We start from the raw sequence: 15,660 nt of genomic DNA, 5'->3' as shown, positions 1-15,660 counted from the left end.
CTGGCTGATATGGTCGCATGTCGTTTCGTTCCGGCCATGGCATGTGAAGCCTAATCAGAGCATTCTTAATCACCTATAAAGGTAATCATCGGTGTTATAAAAGCGCCGAATGGAAAAGAAGTGTAGCTCGGATGTAATTAACTTAGACATACGTACGTGAACAGGATGGTACGTGACCACGTATAAATGCATGCAATCATCTGATATGTTGTCAGATCAGTGCCCGAAAAAGGCTGCGGTTGTGAAGATACCGCATAAACCAAACATGATTATGTCAAGATGCTCAATGTGTGTATATCTTGATTCATTTGTTGCTCTTCCAAAAGATAATTAAGTAAACCTGGACACTAGGAATTAGGCGTAAGAAGAAAACATTACGTACAGCTGGGTCCATCTGGCTCATTATTTTCGCACACCTGGGGATACATTTGTGGGTATGGTACTACTATCTTTTTTTCTTTCATTTTGCAATGCGACATTAGCATGGTGATAAATTTCAAAAGTCAAAATGGCGATTGGATGAAATTGTTGTATTGCGTGTATCATAGCAATTTGAAGCTACTGCGATATCTTGAGAAACAGTTCATTAAGGCTATTAAAACCAATCTTTAGCATTGACGGTTACAATTCATTTAAGCCGAGAAGTACCATGACCTGTATAGTTCATTAAAAGTGTTTACCGATAATATATTTTTTATTAGCCGCTTTATTCAACAATCAAAAATCCATGCTTAAGAGAATATTATCTGGTAGACAGATTAAGCAACACGACCCAAAACGCAGTTTTAGTTTTCACACACGGATCGAAGATAAGCGCCAGACGGGAAAATCAACAGGAGAGGGCGCGTTTATTCATCACCGACCGAGAGCTTCCGCCAGTTATGCATGATACACTGCCGTTGAAACAGTTGAGCGCCCTTTTCATCGTCAACGATACTGGAGACATTCTAATCTTAAAACGGATACAAATTGTCACGGAATAATGATAAAATCGACGGTGAGTAATTTCGTCTTTACCACGGCGCGCTGGAATGTTGTAGTAAACAGTTCACGAAATAATGTTTCATTCTAATTATTCAACGATGTTGAATATTTTTGATCGATTTGAATTTACACTAAATGTATTGATATGAATTACGTTTTCAGAATTAAAGAGAAGATAAAACGTTTTAGGTATATTTATCATTGCCGGTAAAAGTGAATTTTTTCGTGTATACTTTCGTATATTTTCTGATGTTTTCAGTACTTTCGAACGTTTGTAAGTGCGGGGTTTATGAAAATATGAGTTCCGTTGAGTTGAAGTTATTGAAAATGAGGTGAATTTTGAAAATATACGTAGAAAGTTAATATTTGTATGTTTTTCTAATGGCTTCTGATCATGTTATTAATTATCAACCAGAAAAAAAAACGAAACACGATATAAGACAGATATACCCTAACTCACATACTTTTTCGGCACTTCTCGATTATGATTCGGAGATTACCGCGGATGATTTAGGGCATGTTTTCTGGAGATACGTTCTGTATTCGCATGGGATAAAGTCTATACTCGAAATCTTCTCGAATAAGACAGTTTGATCATAACCGGGAATTCGATCAGCACGAAACAGTCTATGTATCGAGATACGCGCAGATTGATCGATCGATTTGCAGCACTATTGTGATACAGTCAGTTCGGATAAATTCGACCATGGCAAAATAAATGAATTACTCGCTAGCATCAATACGCACAACGCGAAGACGATGACGGTTCTCTCTTTTAAGCTAAATGAGATGCAGTTTTCTAGCATAATACCGCAACACGATGGCAAAATCGTGTCGCAATTATCAAATCGACTTGTTTTTCCACCATTAATCGTTCTAGATTCGCTTTCATATTCATTATTTCTTATTGACCGAGTCTTAGCGACAGGCCAATCCATAAACAAACAAGCAAAAATCCTAGCAGTTACGATCAGGTACTCCTGTCAGTAATAAAGCATACAATTGACGGTGGTTCTGAATTGCTGCTAAGCTATCATAACGACTGGGTGGAATTGAAGTACAAAAATGAACTGGAGTCGGATTTATAGATAGCCTGTAGCTATAACTACGTAAATGCCATTCAAGAGTCACGGAATAATATTGAAATTTGAATTGTTCCCTGTGGGATTAAACATAGTACCTGAGAAACGGTCCCTGGATTCTGAATCAATTTGCAAAGTTTTTTCTGACAGATCTCTTTAAGGTATCTTAAGCCGACGATTAATCAAACTAATTAATCATGCGTTTCGATGAAGTTGGTATACTGTGAGTTAAATCTATTGCTCAGAGTTTATTTTGAACGTCTTATACGGTCGTCGTAACAAAAGGCAACATTGATGAGAAAAGAATGTACGGCACTTCGAGGCAACGAGAGATTCATAAAATCTAATTGACGTGATAAAAGGTTTACCGATCCGAACGGGGATGAATCTTTACGTCACGAGTGTAACCTTGCGTAGATAGAACTCAGTCCACCGGCTCACTCACGAGTAGAATCACAGTCGAGCGTCGTTTTGGAAACCTCCCAAAAATCATCGAACACCTGCAGTTCAGCAGTGACAGCAGGGCGAGCTTTGATAAACGACACTCAGGTAAACTCACTTGTCTCATCGTGAGTAATATCAGTTATACTAATGAATGGTTCGACGAACTCTTAACGTCGAATAACATGATGGATCGAATGTTTTTCCCTCGACGAAATAATGATAAATATGAGTTCTAGTGAAGAGAACAATTATAGATATCATCCTATCATCTATCATTCATCATTGCGTAACGCGTAACTGCTTCAGCGAAAAGTATGAATATTGAAACTTGGAAAAGCCATCGCAAAATTTATTTTCAGTAAACAATCGTTTCTTACACAAAAAGTCATTTTCTTTCCATTTGTTTCATTCCTATCTAATCTGATTATTTTCAGAAATCCTCTGGCATCGATTTAGTTTCAATATTTCATGGTTGATGCGATATGTATATGTGAGAATATGGCTAGTAGGCGTCTTCGATTATGTTTCAAATTTCTACAATATTTAAAGTTGTATCGAAATGAAAGTATTTATACCATGCCTGTAGCTGTAAGATATTGTTGAAATAATCAGACCTCAGCCTGTGATTACAGTTTGTCGATGTCTGCTGTAATCCGCTGTAATTGCGGGATCATATACATATCTCGGTAAGCGCGGAAGTATTTGCACCGTAGGCTACAGGGGTCCATATCGTGAGCTATGGAATTATCTTCCATCGGTCTTAATGCGCTTCGGGTTTGATGTTACTGCTCGCAACATTACATTTCTGACAGATAATGACTACCTGAGAGTGCATGAAATGGCGTTAACTTTGCCACATGAGTGCGACGACTAGGGTTTGTCATTACCGATGGGAAATTGACATCTAATTGGATTCCGATTTGTGTGATCAAGTCTATTGACCAAATATAAAAGTACACTATTCATCCCTACCCTTGATAAGAACTCATCATGTTTTCATGTTCACGAATATCAGTGAACACAAGGAGTAAAATAAACTTAATCTTTTATTTAAGTGAATATAAAGTGTATGATATAGCAGAGCAGAAAAATGAGACGATATACCTTAGTGTATCATTAACAACTTGGCTGATTCATTTCTGTGAGGTAATAATTTCAAGGAAATAATTCAATTTTTATCCCCCCGATGGTAATCCACAGTTTTATGCCTTAAAGCTCGTAGTAACAATCGATTATCGGTAAATAACAGTGCATGAGATGTGACGTATTCTATTACTTGAATGTGATAAGTGATATTTCCATATAGAGCAGCGGACGTTCTGAATGGCGGCCTCGGTCATCAAATGTAATGGGGAAAATAACAAGATAGTTCATAGTAATCTCTGCAAGGCGAACCTAGACAATGGTATATGTTTTTCGGTGTAACACAGTACGCGGAAAGCTTTTAGGCTGTCATTTAGCAAAAGCTCCTTAAGATTGTATCAGCAACGTGATATCCCTGTTCAAAGAAATGGAAACAAATGTATTTCTAAAGGCTGCAGGGACAAGACGTGCGTTTCCGTTACGATAAAATATCGCGTATGTTGTTGACATCATATCAAATTTTAATATATAGTCACGCGTTCAACCAGCAGCTTTGATGTTTACAATACAAAGGAATTTTCAAAACGCCTCCAGGAACAAAATTAACCACTGTCGATATGAAACTGAAGTTCTGTGGGCGTCACAAAAGTGTCATAAGATACCGTCGAAGACTTACTTATCCTTCTCGATCATCGCAATAGTTTAGACAATAGTATTCATCATTACGAATTCCTGCAGGTAGATTTCAGTTTTTTTTTCGGGTGACAGATTCATGAATATTTCATTTGCTTTTTTTCTTTTCAGTGAATCTCTAGTTCTCTGTGTATTTGTCTTGCAGCTGCCTCGATCAGGTGATGAAACTTCGTGTTTCCTGCACGATTTCGCCGCTATCGAAATAAGCAATTTCCTTCCCACATACTGACCTTTAGATTGATATTGAAACGAGAAATCGAGAAAAATGGGAAATCTAATTGAAGATTTTCACCAGATCTTTGCCACGAACATAATTTGGATACATGAGCTAGTCAAAGATTTCGTTGGGTATTTTCTCAAATAGCGAAGAATCTTTGCACATACTGTACTACGAGAAAATCTATACCTGGAAAAATGAGAAAGCAATCATAATCGTCGGCCTGTGTTCAGCGCATCGAGGTAGAAATTAATCGAATAATTCAGGAAAAGCTTTGCCCATATATTCAGTTTTTATATAACAGTATGTATTCCGGTATAGAGTTTATCTGTAAAATATGATCGTTTTTCGATCTGCAATATGGTACTAATCACTATGATATAAATCATAAGAATAATCCCTTTCAGCGAATTAATTGAATCCATATTTACTATTTGTCTCATATATCATCAGAATTATGCATTCTTCATCATTAAAAATATCACTGCAGATGTTTTTTTTTTATGAAATCATTTGATCCCATTTTTCCCCCAATGCTCTTTGATGCTTATTCCCGGTTTTAGTATCAATATAAAACTAATAATGATAGTTTTCGACGATAAATGAGTTACGAATTAATGGATTTATTTTTCATCAAAAGTCACGAACAACCAAGAATACTTTAAGAAGTCGTTAATTCCGAACATTGTGCGAATATGTCTCAACGTCCAATAAGTCGAAACTATTCCAGATTAGAATGAATTATGAGTATTCAATTAATATACCTAAACGATTTATGGCTACGACGCTTTTCTTTATGCCAAGAGATGTGATTTAATAAGGCGAAGTATCATTTATCTTCGCCAGTTCAGATTGGACTGTGCATAAGGTCTAGACCTGGGGGGTAAAGAACTCTTTCAAAGAGTTAAGGACATAACTATTTAATTTCATTAGCTTATAGGACTGTGAAAAAGTTGCATCGTCATGGTAACTTGTATACAGGTAGTGTTTGATGAACGACGCTATCATGCCATGCAGTTAACATCTTCTTAGAGCGAGATACGCAGACTAGTTCGTTTTTTCTAATCGAAGGACTGCGTGCCTTTAATTGTGTACTTAGCTCTTAATGGACGCACATCCTCTTTTCGTGATATTACTTATAACCCTAGGGATACAATTAATGTCTGAAAAATTACTGTCTCGCATAAGACTCGCATTAGTATATGAATTTATTAGTTTTCGTCTTTGTCGTATTGGGTTAATTCAGTTATATTTAAAAACATGTGAACATGCGCAATGTGTTTCTACAAGTAATTCTTAACCATCGCAACCGGGTGAGTGATTGAGACGCCTCAGGAATGGAACTCAGCTGCATATGAAGTTATCGCGGATATAAAAGACAATATTCTTACAGCATCACACCTAAATTAGCGCATCCGATGTAATCTAATATCGAATGATAAACCGGCTATAGAGCATTTTCTTTTGAATTTAATCTACAATTTACGTCGATCTTCTCGGGAGGCTATACGAGGTATATTGGTGAATTCCCAGACCCGTTTAAGAACGCTCATCCGAGAACATTATATCAACCATACGTTATATTGTTTAATAAAGAAGAAATACGATGCCAATCCTGCGGTTGCGAGGCATTGCAATTACAGAAATATATTCGATGTTGATTGATTACCCTTTGAGATAATCATTCTGAGTGTCCTCTGACATCGGGACTTAGGACCACGGATTAATTTCGTATCCCAAAATAATAACAGAGAAAACCTATTGGTTTCTATAGAATTCGTTCCCCGAGAAGTGACCCGAGGCAAACGATAAGTCCAAAATGCACAATTACATTATTTCACTCCAATTTACATTTATCAGACATGTGTCACATGTTCATACATACCGGTATCACACTTGAGTTGTAAATACAAATATTTATAACTCAAGTGTGTTTCTCGTAAATGTTACCGTTCTGATTATTTTTGCTCAAATTAAGTGGAGTTATTTTCTCGATTGCTTGCCTCTTGAAAAAAATGCAGACAGTAATTTTAACAAACGCGCCCCTATGGCCACAGATTAAAATCGATGCGTCTCTCGCCAGCTTTCAACATTTCCTTAGGAGATCCCAAAGCTATGATCAGCATTCAAATTCACAATTAGTCGTGTCGAAACGGCTTCGTGATTTATGAACGTTCGGAACTTGGGGGCAGATAAATCTTTGCATTAGAATATTTTACGATCGAAAGTAATTCTAGGCCATCAATGCATATACTACTTGGCCTACGTGATAGATCCTTCATAAACCAGACAAGATAAAATTGTCTATTAGAAATAGTGTCCGGTGTTTTGTCATCTCGCTGATCATTATTACTCAGTATTCTTTTGTTGTTTATTGCTAAAAAAAGATTAACTTCCTCATTTTGTTGTGAAATGACAGGATTTCATCATTCGCCGATTAAACTTTTATATCTGACCATGTGCTTGTTATTGTTGCCGTGTTCGGTTATTCACCATCGCTTCAAAGGCACCATCCTCGATGAGAAATGCGTTGATGCTTATGAAATCGAAGCTATTCAATCAAGTTGTAAAAGAAAATTGCTAGCATTCATCTCAGAGACAACTGTTAAAGAAAATTGAATAGAACAATTCATTTTAAATCAACAACCTTCTTGTGAATTAAAATCGACAACTACGCATAAATGGAATTACAGCTTTAAACTGACTTGATTAGATTGCAGCGTGCGCCAGAAAAAACATTGAATTCAGTGCCTCACATCAGTGGAATAGTGAAACTTAAAGACTCAAGAATATGAAATTTATACATATTCACTTTATATAGATTGTGGACAAAATCTATTCTTAACCTCCCAAAGAGAAAAACAGTAATACAAAGATTATTTCTAGATCATTCGCTCAGTTTGTATTGCAGCCTTGATATTCATCTTAAATAAACACAAATCGATGCCCGATTTTTAGAAGAGATGATTGCGTTGACAAATAGCTTTATGGGAATGCAGTCTAAAATACATATACAAAGTGCGACTATGAGTTACATCTCATTTAATTGATCAGTCGATATAACAACTGCTAATATTTCATTTTTAATATCAATGACGGTCAATATTGATTTATTCGAATATTTCAATCATGAGATCAATGAATCAATATCATCATTGACAAATCATGTGAATTCGTTAGAAGGAACTAAAATATTATTGATAAAAAGATGCTTCACGGTGTGAACCTCGGCAAAAATTCGTTGATAAGCAGAACACGGTCGATGTTAATGTATTCTCTGAAGACAATATCTTTCAGTGTTCAGGAGGATTAACATTTAAAAAAGGTAATATCATTTCTCTGAGAAGCTAACTAATGTATATAACACGTCGATATTTCCGAAGGTTTTTATCATCGGTAAGAAGCTTTGCCACTTAGAACATCAATTCAACTGTTGTAAAATGTCACTTTATCGACTCGAAAGCGTTTGACGATCGCGACATCGAATACATGCGCTGGAGGAAAAAAACGATGAGGCGATTCATCATCGAATTGAATTCTCGTGCAGACTCATTGTCAAAAAGCTTTTAACAAAATATGCATGCATCGAAAACAAAAACAGAAACAGAAACAGAAAAAAATAGTCTCAATTATGTTGAAACAATACGCATCAATATATAATGGTATCTTTACTAATGAATTTCGATATGAGTAACGGATTTCGTGATTCTATCTCGGGAATCCCGATGAGACAAAGTACACGAACCAATTAAGCATATTAAATAACTGTAATGTTTGCCCCCGTCTCCGATATAACTAGATTCTTTCTTTTTAGCCCTGTAACATATTATGCATTGAGAAGCTTGTTAAGTCTTGTTAGTCAGAGATTTTTATCACTAGAATGAAAGTGTATTTCGGTACTTAATTGGATTGGAAATTTCCAAAACGTCTATAATTTCGATTAAAACTAATTAGAACGTACACAGTTGTTACGACACAGGTGTTTCCGTTCCGTGTGGCAAGAAATTAGCATTTTTCTATAACACGGTTTCATTTGAGAAAAAAATTACTAATTCTTGAGACGTTTCGATTCTCTGATTCAGCATCGAATCCGCTCGATGTGATTTTTCATGGATAATAACTCTAAAATCCATTCCACACCAATGCAACTCTCAAACAGTGCGACATGTGAACGAGATAAATTCAATCCACACTCGTGGTATATCGCTCTCTACAGCATAAATCAATAGCTGTAAATTAGAATTAAAAAAAAAATAACATTTCACTGTTGGTTTCATTCGAAATAGTTTTATATTTCAATGTCCGATAAATTTACCACTTGGTATTTGTTTCAGGTGTCCTGAGAAACGTGTTATATTAGAAGCCGAAGAGACTAGAATAACAATACCAGCATCAGACCAAATTGACGCATTTATTTCTCATGAATGTTTGATGAAAGGTAAGGATACGAATGGATGAAGATGTCATTGTAAAGGCCAAAGCGTTTTTTTTGCGGCGATAAAATCGTTTCGCAGTTCTTTCGTATCTCCGGGTGCGTTGATACGCTAAGACAATCGTTTCGCAGGCGATATCACCGAAGCGAACGCCGCTCGATCTTGACGCAACGTCACGTATCTCGCTGTACGTTTTAGCTCTGCCGTGTGCGTTGGGCGTAAGAGTTAATACAATACTGATTCTGAATCAGAACTTTTAAGGAGTTTCAAACGAAACTGATAATTAATCACGTATACAGAAACGAATAACAAATTATGTACGAATGATATCGTTTAAAATGTTAACCCGATGAAGATTTAAGAGGAATATAAATAGCTTTACAACTCGTTTCAATAAAGAAACCCCTGGGGTTGTAGGATTTCCGTTTCATGATGTGATGAAGGCGCTAATGATAATCTAATAATAAGACGAAAATGGTTGAACGCTTTGATTCGTGCACCTTTTATAGGCGACGAAAGGTACTTCGATAGAAAAATCCACATGACATTCAAATGGTAAAAACTTGCTAAAGATACTTGGCGCTTTATCACGACCATTATACATCAATTACTCAGCAACGAATTGGAAGCGTTTATTTCTATATGTAATCATAGGTCCACGTGAAACACAAAGCATGATTTTTTTGCTTCTATCTTTATTATCCTGACAACAATTTCAAACATGACCATTCTCTTGGAGAAGGTTTATCCGCGAGTACTTAACAATTCTGTAAATAGTATGTCACCTGAGATCAAAATGCGTTAAACCCAAGAATTGCCATAGTAACTGCCACTATCCTTATTACATCATAAGAAGACCATGGCTGCCTATACTTATCCTGGGGATATCGTCGTGTGGAGTAAAGATGGATTGGCGCAGTTACAATAATCAACTTGTTACCTTGAGGTTAATATACGTATATATATGATATATTGTGCTTTGGCCTATGGGGGGAAAATAGTAACAACATTAATGCGACATTAGCTGAGTTGAACAGGGGTTAGGATTCGCTGTCTCCGTCAGCTGGTGCTTTGCCCTTGTTCAATGAAGTTGTCGTGTTTACATATACCAGATGTAAATGACACAGGACCATCGGAACGGCTTCTTGAATATTCGTGAGGCTAATAGAGAAAACCAGGTAAGTTATTAAAATAACGTTTGGTATAAGACTGTGAGAGTGTTCGTTAGAAATGTATTTGCGGAAATCCAGTAACCTTCTGGATATGTGTACCTTGGAATCGTAGAAAAGTGATGTATGTAGCACTTAATAATGCTGAGATTAAGGTCTTTTCAAACCGTCAAACATCAATATCCGAGCTTTTCCTCTTAATTAATGTGATCTTTGACAAACAATGTGCTCCATAACAACAAATATCTGTCGTCTGTTTGATTGATCGGTAGCCGCTGATCGCTTTAGTAGACTTCCTGCAAGACGCGCGAGCCGATGCACAATAAATCAAACATACAATAATTACAGAAATCAGTATCTCCTCTATTAGCTCTCAGCCTGAATCCTGTGGTCGAAAGATATGAGCTGTGAAGCCACAAATGGAGCAGTAAATGATTCGACTGTGGATACTTAGACCGACGTGATACTGGATAAACGTCGGAGTCAACGTAGATATTTAACAGCCATCACAACTCACCTCGGCGTCACCCCGTAATTTAACTGTCAAGATTTCTCCTTCCAATAATCTTATTCTCGTAAATTTCTCTAACATGTCAAATACCCGCAAGTCAACAGCCATCAACGAGATTGCAGAAAAATTACGCTTGCAGAAAATAGGAATTTGTGAATGTATCCTTGAAACCTAAAATTATAGCTATAACGACGTGTTCCACGAACCTCGAAGTCCTTGAAACAGGATGTGAAAAAAGCAACAAAATCGATCTCCGTTGAAATGGACTTTGTCGAATGATTTGCTACTTAAATTTTTTCTTTTTGATTTTATATGGTTTGGAGTCACCTCGCTGAAGTGAGTCACGTATGACCGATCGTGACGTCATCGGAGTTGTTTTAAATATCTACTTCGTCCTCTGGGAATGGAAGTAAATCACATCGGTATCAATCAATCACATAGTCACGTGATCGATAATATCGACTGAGCACGAACGAGTGAGCCACAGTGTGTATAATACCGATGCCAATGGTAACTATATACCAAATCGAAAAACCGACCAATTATCTATGGATCTGTTGTGGAAATCTACGCTCGAAATGATTTTTTGTCCAAACAGAATCACATAATTGATAACATCTATAACGAGCTGTTTGTATGAGAAAATGCGTCGCAGCTGCTCCCCATATTTTTTTGCCATGAGAAAGTATTGGATTTGATTCAAATGTAAATTCTATGGATGGTCACATATTGAGCACTTTCAAAATTTCATTCGAATACATAACACGACATTTTGAAAATTAGCTGACTTAAAATACCATTTTCGACCAGGTAAGAGCGGAGTTTGGTCATTTCTATGCTGCAAAATGGAATAAGAATTTCCTGAAAAGTAATTTCCGTGAGACAAACATGAGGGATTTGTTGTTTTACCGTGGTCTCTATCGCTACAAAAAGCCGGGAACAACTCAAGGAGAATGTCCGTTTGTGAAAATGTAGGATCAAACGATGATTGTGGCAGCTCTCGCTCTCTATCTTTCTACATAGAGCAAATTATATTCTGACTACTAACCGTAGAACTATAATCCCCGCCATTCTCATTGAATATTTATTTGGCTCATGAAATTCGACACGATATCGTCATCATACTGCCTGATTTTGATCCATCGGGCAATATTCATTGCAATTAACCTCTCTCGTACATGGAATAATATTGTGGCGGATTCCTAGCGTAACTGCAATAGGGCTTATTTTGGTGCTTCACAAGAGATCTCGGAATATCTGCTTAATGATTCTAGCAGTGAAACAACAAAAGTCGTAATAACGGTTGGGAATTTATAGAAAACACTGAACTAATTCTATACAATATGCACTAATGAATTGGTAATATCGATGGATGAAGTGATGATAACTGTAAGGGCTCTAGTCGGCTTGTAGTCTTTAAGATTTCATATCAAAATCAAATATTTCACATCAAGTATCATCAAATGGCACGAGGATATATACTCTATTTGATTAATCTACTTTCAGGTCATGGGATGTACGAACACGAAGGAGGTATCGTCTCCACCGCCACCATTATCAGAGCCTCAACCTCCACAAAAACAAGTTGATCCACGCCTTCCATTTACTAACTACAGACAAGTATTCATGATGAAAAATTCATGGAAAGCTGTGCTGAGAGCTAGTGATGATACCGCTAAAGGAAGTTTATTAGGGTAAGCACGAGTCGCGTATTTCAAATGTGTGATGAAACGATTTATGCAAAATATAATTCAGGGGTCAGTACTGTTTGTCCGTGGCGTAAGACTTGCGTATAATACTGAACCCAGTTCTATTAGTTCTCGGTTAGAATTTGGAATTTCTGTTTAAAGAACATGAAAAATGAGCTAATTTCAACTCTTTTCAACCCAAGAGGAACTGGATCCCTCGAGTACGCTCGTCGTGTGTTATTATGCAAGGCCGTTAAGTAACCGTTATCATTTCTATCGATCATTTTGTCAATTTCTTCCGATGATCTTTCGTAACAACCGGATAAGAGCAAGACTTCGAAGATGCGTTCGGAAATTGCATCAATGTACTGGACGTAATTAGGCCTTATTCCTTAAACTTGGTGGGTGGATAAGTATAAGGATGGGATGAATTGTTTAATTGGATATCAATATTTGACTACTAAGTTACAGCGACTCAGCAGGCAGGGCTGCGCTGCATACTTATCGAGAGATTGTCTGAAGATATGTTTCATCAATATCTTGATAGTTCGACTCGTGATTAGATTCCGATCGACGGAACGTGAATCATTCAAGTATATTTATGCACCATGAAATGGTTATTGCACAAGTCCATTTAGTCTTGTAGTAATAATATCAGACTTATTACTGAAAGATCTAATGAAAATGCATACAAAAGTTACCACGTATTTACGTTATTAAAGCAATTAAAGCTAAAGTTTCCAAACACAAACATGATTTATGTAGTGCGGTACTTGTTGGCTGAAATATCTAGATTATTCTTTTTAGGTAAATATTTGTTTATATGATTTATCCATTCTGATAACGAGCGCGTATTTATTTTAGAATTTTCAAGTAATTCAGAATTTTTAGTTGCTAACATTGCCTTGAAATACGGCCGTGAGTGGAAATAAATGCAACGACGACGGCCTCTAATGAACTTATTGTATTGACCTGCCCATAAAAAAACCTTATATCACAGCAAATCACGCGCAGGCTTTAATGTGTGTGCGTGACTGGTAAAAGGATGATACGGTAAATTAAAATACGAGCAACTGATGAGAAGCTAATTCGCGTTGTTGATGAAATCAAGGCCCCACACGCAAAGCTGGTGGCCTTCATGCTCGTGGGGTCAAGATTACGATGTTCAACCGTAAAGTATTTAACAACATGAATAGGTCTTTTTCTATACTATTAATAGATTTTCTTTTTAATTGAAGCATGGGATTCTAAAACGATTTTTAGAGTCGACTATTGAAACCGTCACGTTTCGGTACAAACTAATAGCACCCATTGAACCATAATACAAGGGTGTAGAAAATACAAGGGTTGATATTGAGTGATTCGACCTGTGAAATCAGCCTCATTATATACGGTTTTGACGTTGTGATGACCGCAATAGAATCCCATATGGTTTATCGACCGTATCTAATCGATTCACTTGGTGTATTTCAGATTTTTCAAGAACAATCCAGAATTTAGGGCGATGTTTACAAAGTTTCAAAAATTTCATAATCTTTACAACGAAGATGAAATCTATGAGGACACTGTATTCGAAGCGCACGCACTTGCTATATTTGGAGTATTCAATCAGGTTTTAGAAAATTTAGAAAATGTCGATCTTGCCATAGAAGTATTACATAAAACTGGGAAACAACATGCCGCAATGGAAGGATTCGAGGCCAAATATTTTCAAGTAAGATTAACATCTTTCCCTTTGAAATTGAATACTTGCATGTTTATATGGATATGTACGTGTTTTTTTTTAAATTCTGTTTTAGTGTATGGTGTCGTCGTTTATGACGGCTTGTCGTCAAACATTAGGCGATCGATTCACGCCGAATGTGGAAAAGAACTTTGAAGAATTGTTCGTTTTCATTCATAAACATTTGACAGAAGGATTTAATTCTGGATAAACCATGGCGAGTCTTTCGTTTGTTTTTCATGTTACCCTAGTGAGTGCGCCGCAAAAGCATCTGTGATATATCGACGAAGGGATGCCGTTATGCGCGTAACATGGTTGATATGCTGCTGTCCTAATGATTACAAATTCGGTCGGGCGATCATTGTCATTTTATACATCTCCATTTATGCAGAGATTTGAGCACCATGTTTATCTCATCCACAGCTGTATTTTATACTGGCGCCGACTCACAAGAGAACGAAAGTGTCAGGCGGAATTTCGGTAGTTTCTATATTAGTTGTTTTAAAATCGCACATCGTTTGCGATCGCAAGGTTTTATCTACGACAACTCTCGAAGATAACGCCGCTAATTTGGACGAAATAGATGGATTATTTTGTAGTTTAATGATAAACCACGTGTAAAAATATTCGTTTTCTGGAAATTTCTTTATCAAATCGTGGATGCCAAAACGTATAGCGCGTGATCTGTGTCTATACACACCCTAACGAGCTTATGGCAACTGTGTAAAGGTTTTTAGAATCGAAATGAAAGATTTTGTAGAATACGTTGATGATTGTCGATTTTTACGACTTTCCGCACTTCAAAGGCGAATACTTTTCAGAACCAAAATCCAATGGTTATAAGGAGCATTACTCTGTATATCGATTATAGCTAACATTATATGTATTGCAATGTAACTGTCAGTTGTATGAAAATAAATATTGAAACATAATCATTTCTATGTAGTTGTCGTTTTCGCACAATAAAGATATTCATTATTCCTAATGCGGTAGTAGATCACACGAACATGATCAAGGATTCTGAACGTATGCGAAAAATAGAAAACTGATTAGAGCTCATGAATGGAGCGTTAGTCGACCACAAAGATTAAACAATAGAAAGTTAAAATCCGTGCCATCTTCAAAAAGTAAATCGAATACATTGTTATTTTTATCGTAAAGCAGTTTTGCAGTCGGTTTATCTATTCGCACACAATATGACAAAAATGGCCATATATCATAAATATCCAATTTTGTCACGGTTCTAGTACTTGGCAAAGAATACGCCAGGTTAGTGGGCCTCGGTGTTATCTATTGATCGAAAAACCCAATGTTTATCTAATCTTAAGACTTATATAGACATGGGATATTCGATTTCAATTAATCCCCAACAAGAATGAGTGGAGAAGAAGGTCTCTTGCATAAGGTAAAATATCAATCGTAAGAAATATTAATTACAAGAAACTCTAACAAGCGGTAACAAGCACCACATACATCCTGCGGAGTAAAAACTGCGCTGTGTAGTTAGTGTTCTTTACTTGAAACTAATTAGAACATTTTTTAGGTCGGCAGGTTTGCTGGAGATGTTTTTTGGTCGGCGATATGCATACCTCTCAGCACCGGAAACTACGCAGTGTCCGAGGGTAGAAAGAAA

At 36.6% G+C, this 15,660-nt stretch overlaps 1 protein-coding gene across 3 annotated transcripts; it reads left to right on the top strand.

The window, feature by feature from the left end:
* The first annotated feature begins 816 nt into the window (after positions 1-816).
* Positions 817-14,944, top strand: LOC141915230 (cytoglobin-2-like). 3 transcript variants are annotated; one of them, XM_074806696.1, is made up of 5 exons: positions 817-997; positions 8,838-8,941; positions 12,123-12,310; positions 13,778-14,018; positions 14,104-14,944. In XM_074806696.1, the coding sequence occupies exons 3-5, from the start codon at positions 12,126-12,128 to the stop codon at positions 14,236-14,238; spliced, it is 561 nt and encodes a 186-aa protein (XP_074662797.1). In that variant the 5' UTR covers positions 817-997; positions 8,838-8,941; positions 12,123-12,125; the 3' UTR covers positions 14,239-14,944. The 3 variants fall into 3 exon arrangements, with proteins under 3 accessions (XP_074662797.1, XP_074662796.1, XP_074662795.1); XM_074806695.1 differs by lacking the exon at positions 817-997 and adding an exon at positions 7,628-7,828; XM_074806694.1 differs by lacking the exons at positions 817-997; positions 8,838-8,941 and adding an exon at positions 9,010-11,126.
* The last annotated feature ends 716 nt before the right edge of the window (positions 14,945-15,660 follow it).

The sequence above is a fragment of the Tubulanus polymorphus genome, chromosome 1 (assembly GCF_964204645.1).
Source record: "Tubulanus polymorphus chromosome 1, tnTubPoly1.2, whole genome shotgun sequence".
Lineage (NCBI taxonomy): Eukaryota > Metazoa > Nemertea > Palaeonemertea > Tubulaniformes > Tubulanidae > Tubulanus > Tubulanus polymorphus.
The sequence above is the reverse complement of the archived record's forward strand: the minus strand, read 5'-3'. Positions and strand labels throughout refer to the sequence as shown.

What these genes read in the sequence shown, in the direction of transcription:
- LOC141915230 (XM_074806694.1), top strand. An exon ending in GCTAAAGGAAGTTTATTAGG is followed by an intron (nt 12,311 to 13,777) that starts GTAAGCACGAGT and finishes GGTGTATTTCAG; the next exon opens with ATTTTTCAAGAACAATCCAG. An exon ending in TCGAGGCCAAATATTTTCAA is followed by an intron (nt 14,019 to 14,103) that starts GTAAGATTAACA and finishes ATTCTGTTTTAG; the next exon opens with TGTATGGTGTCGTCGTTTAT.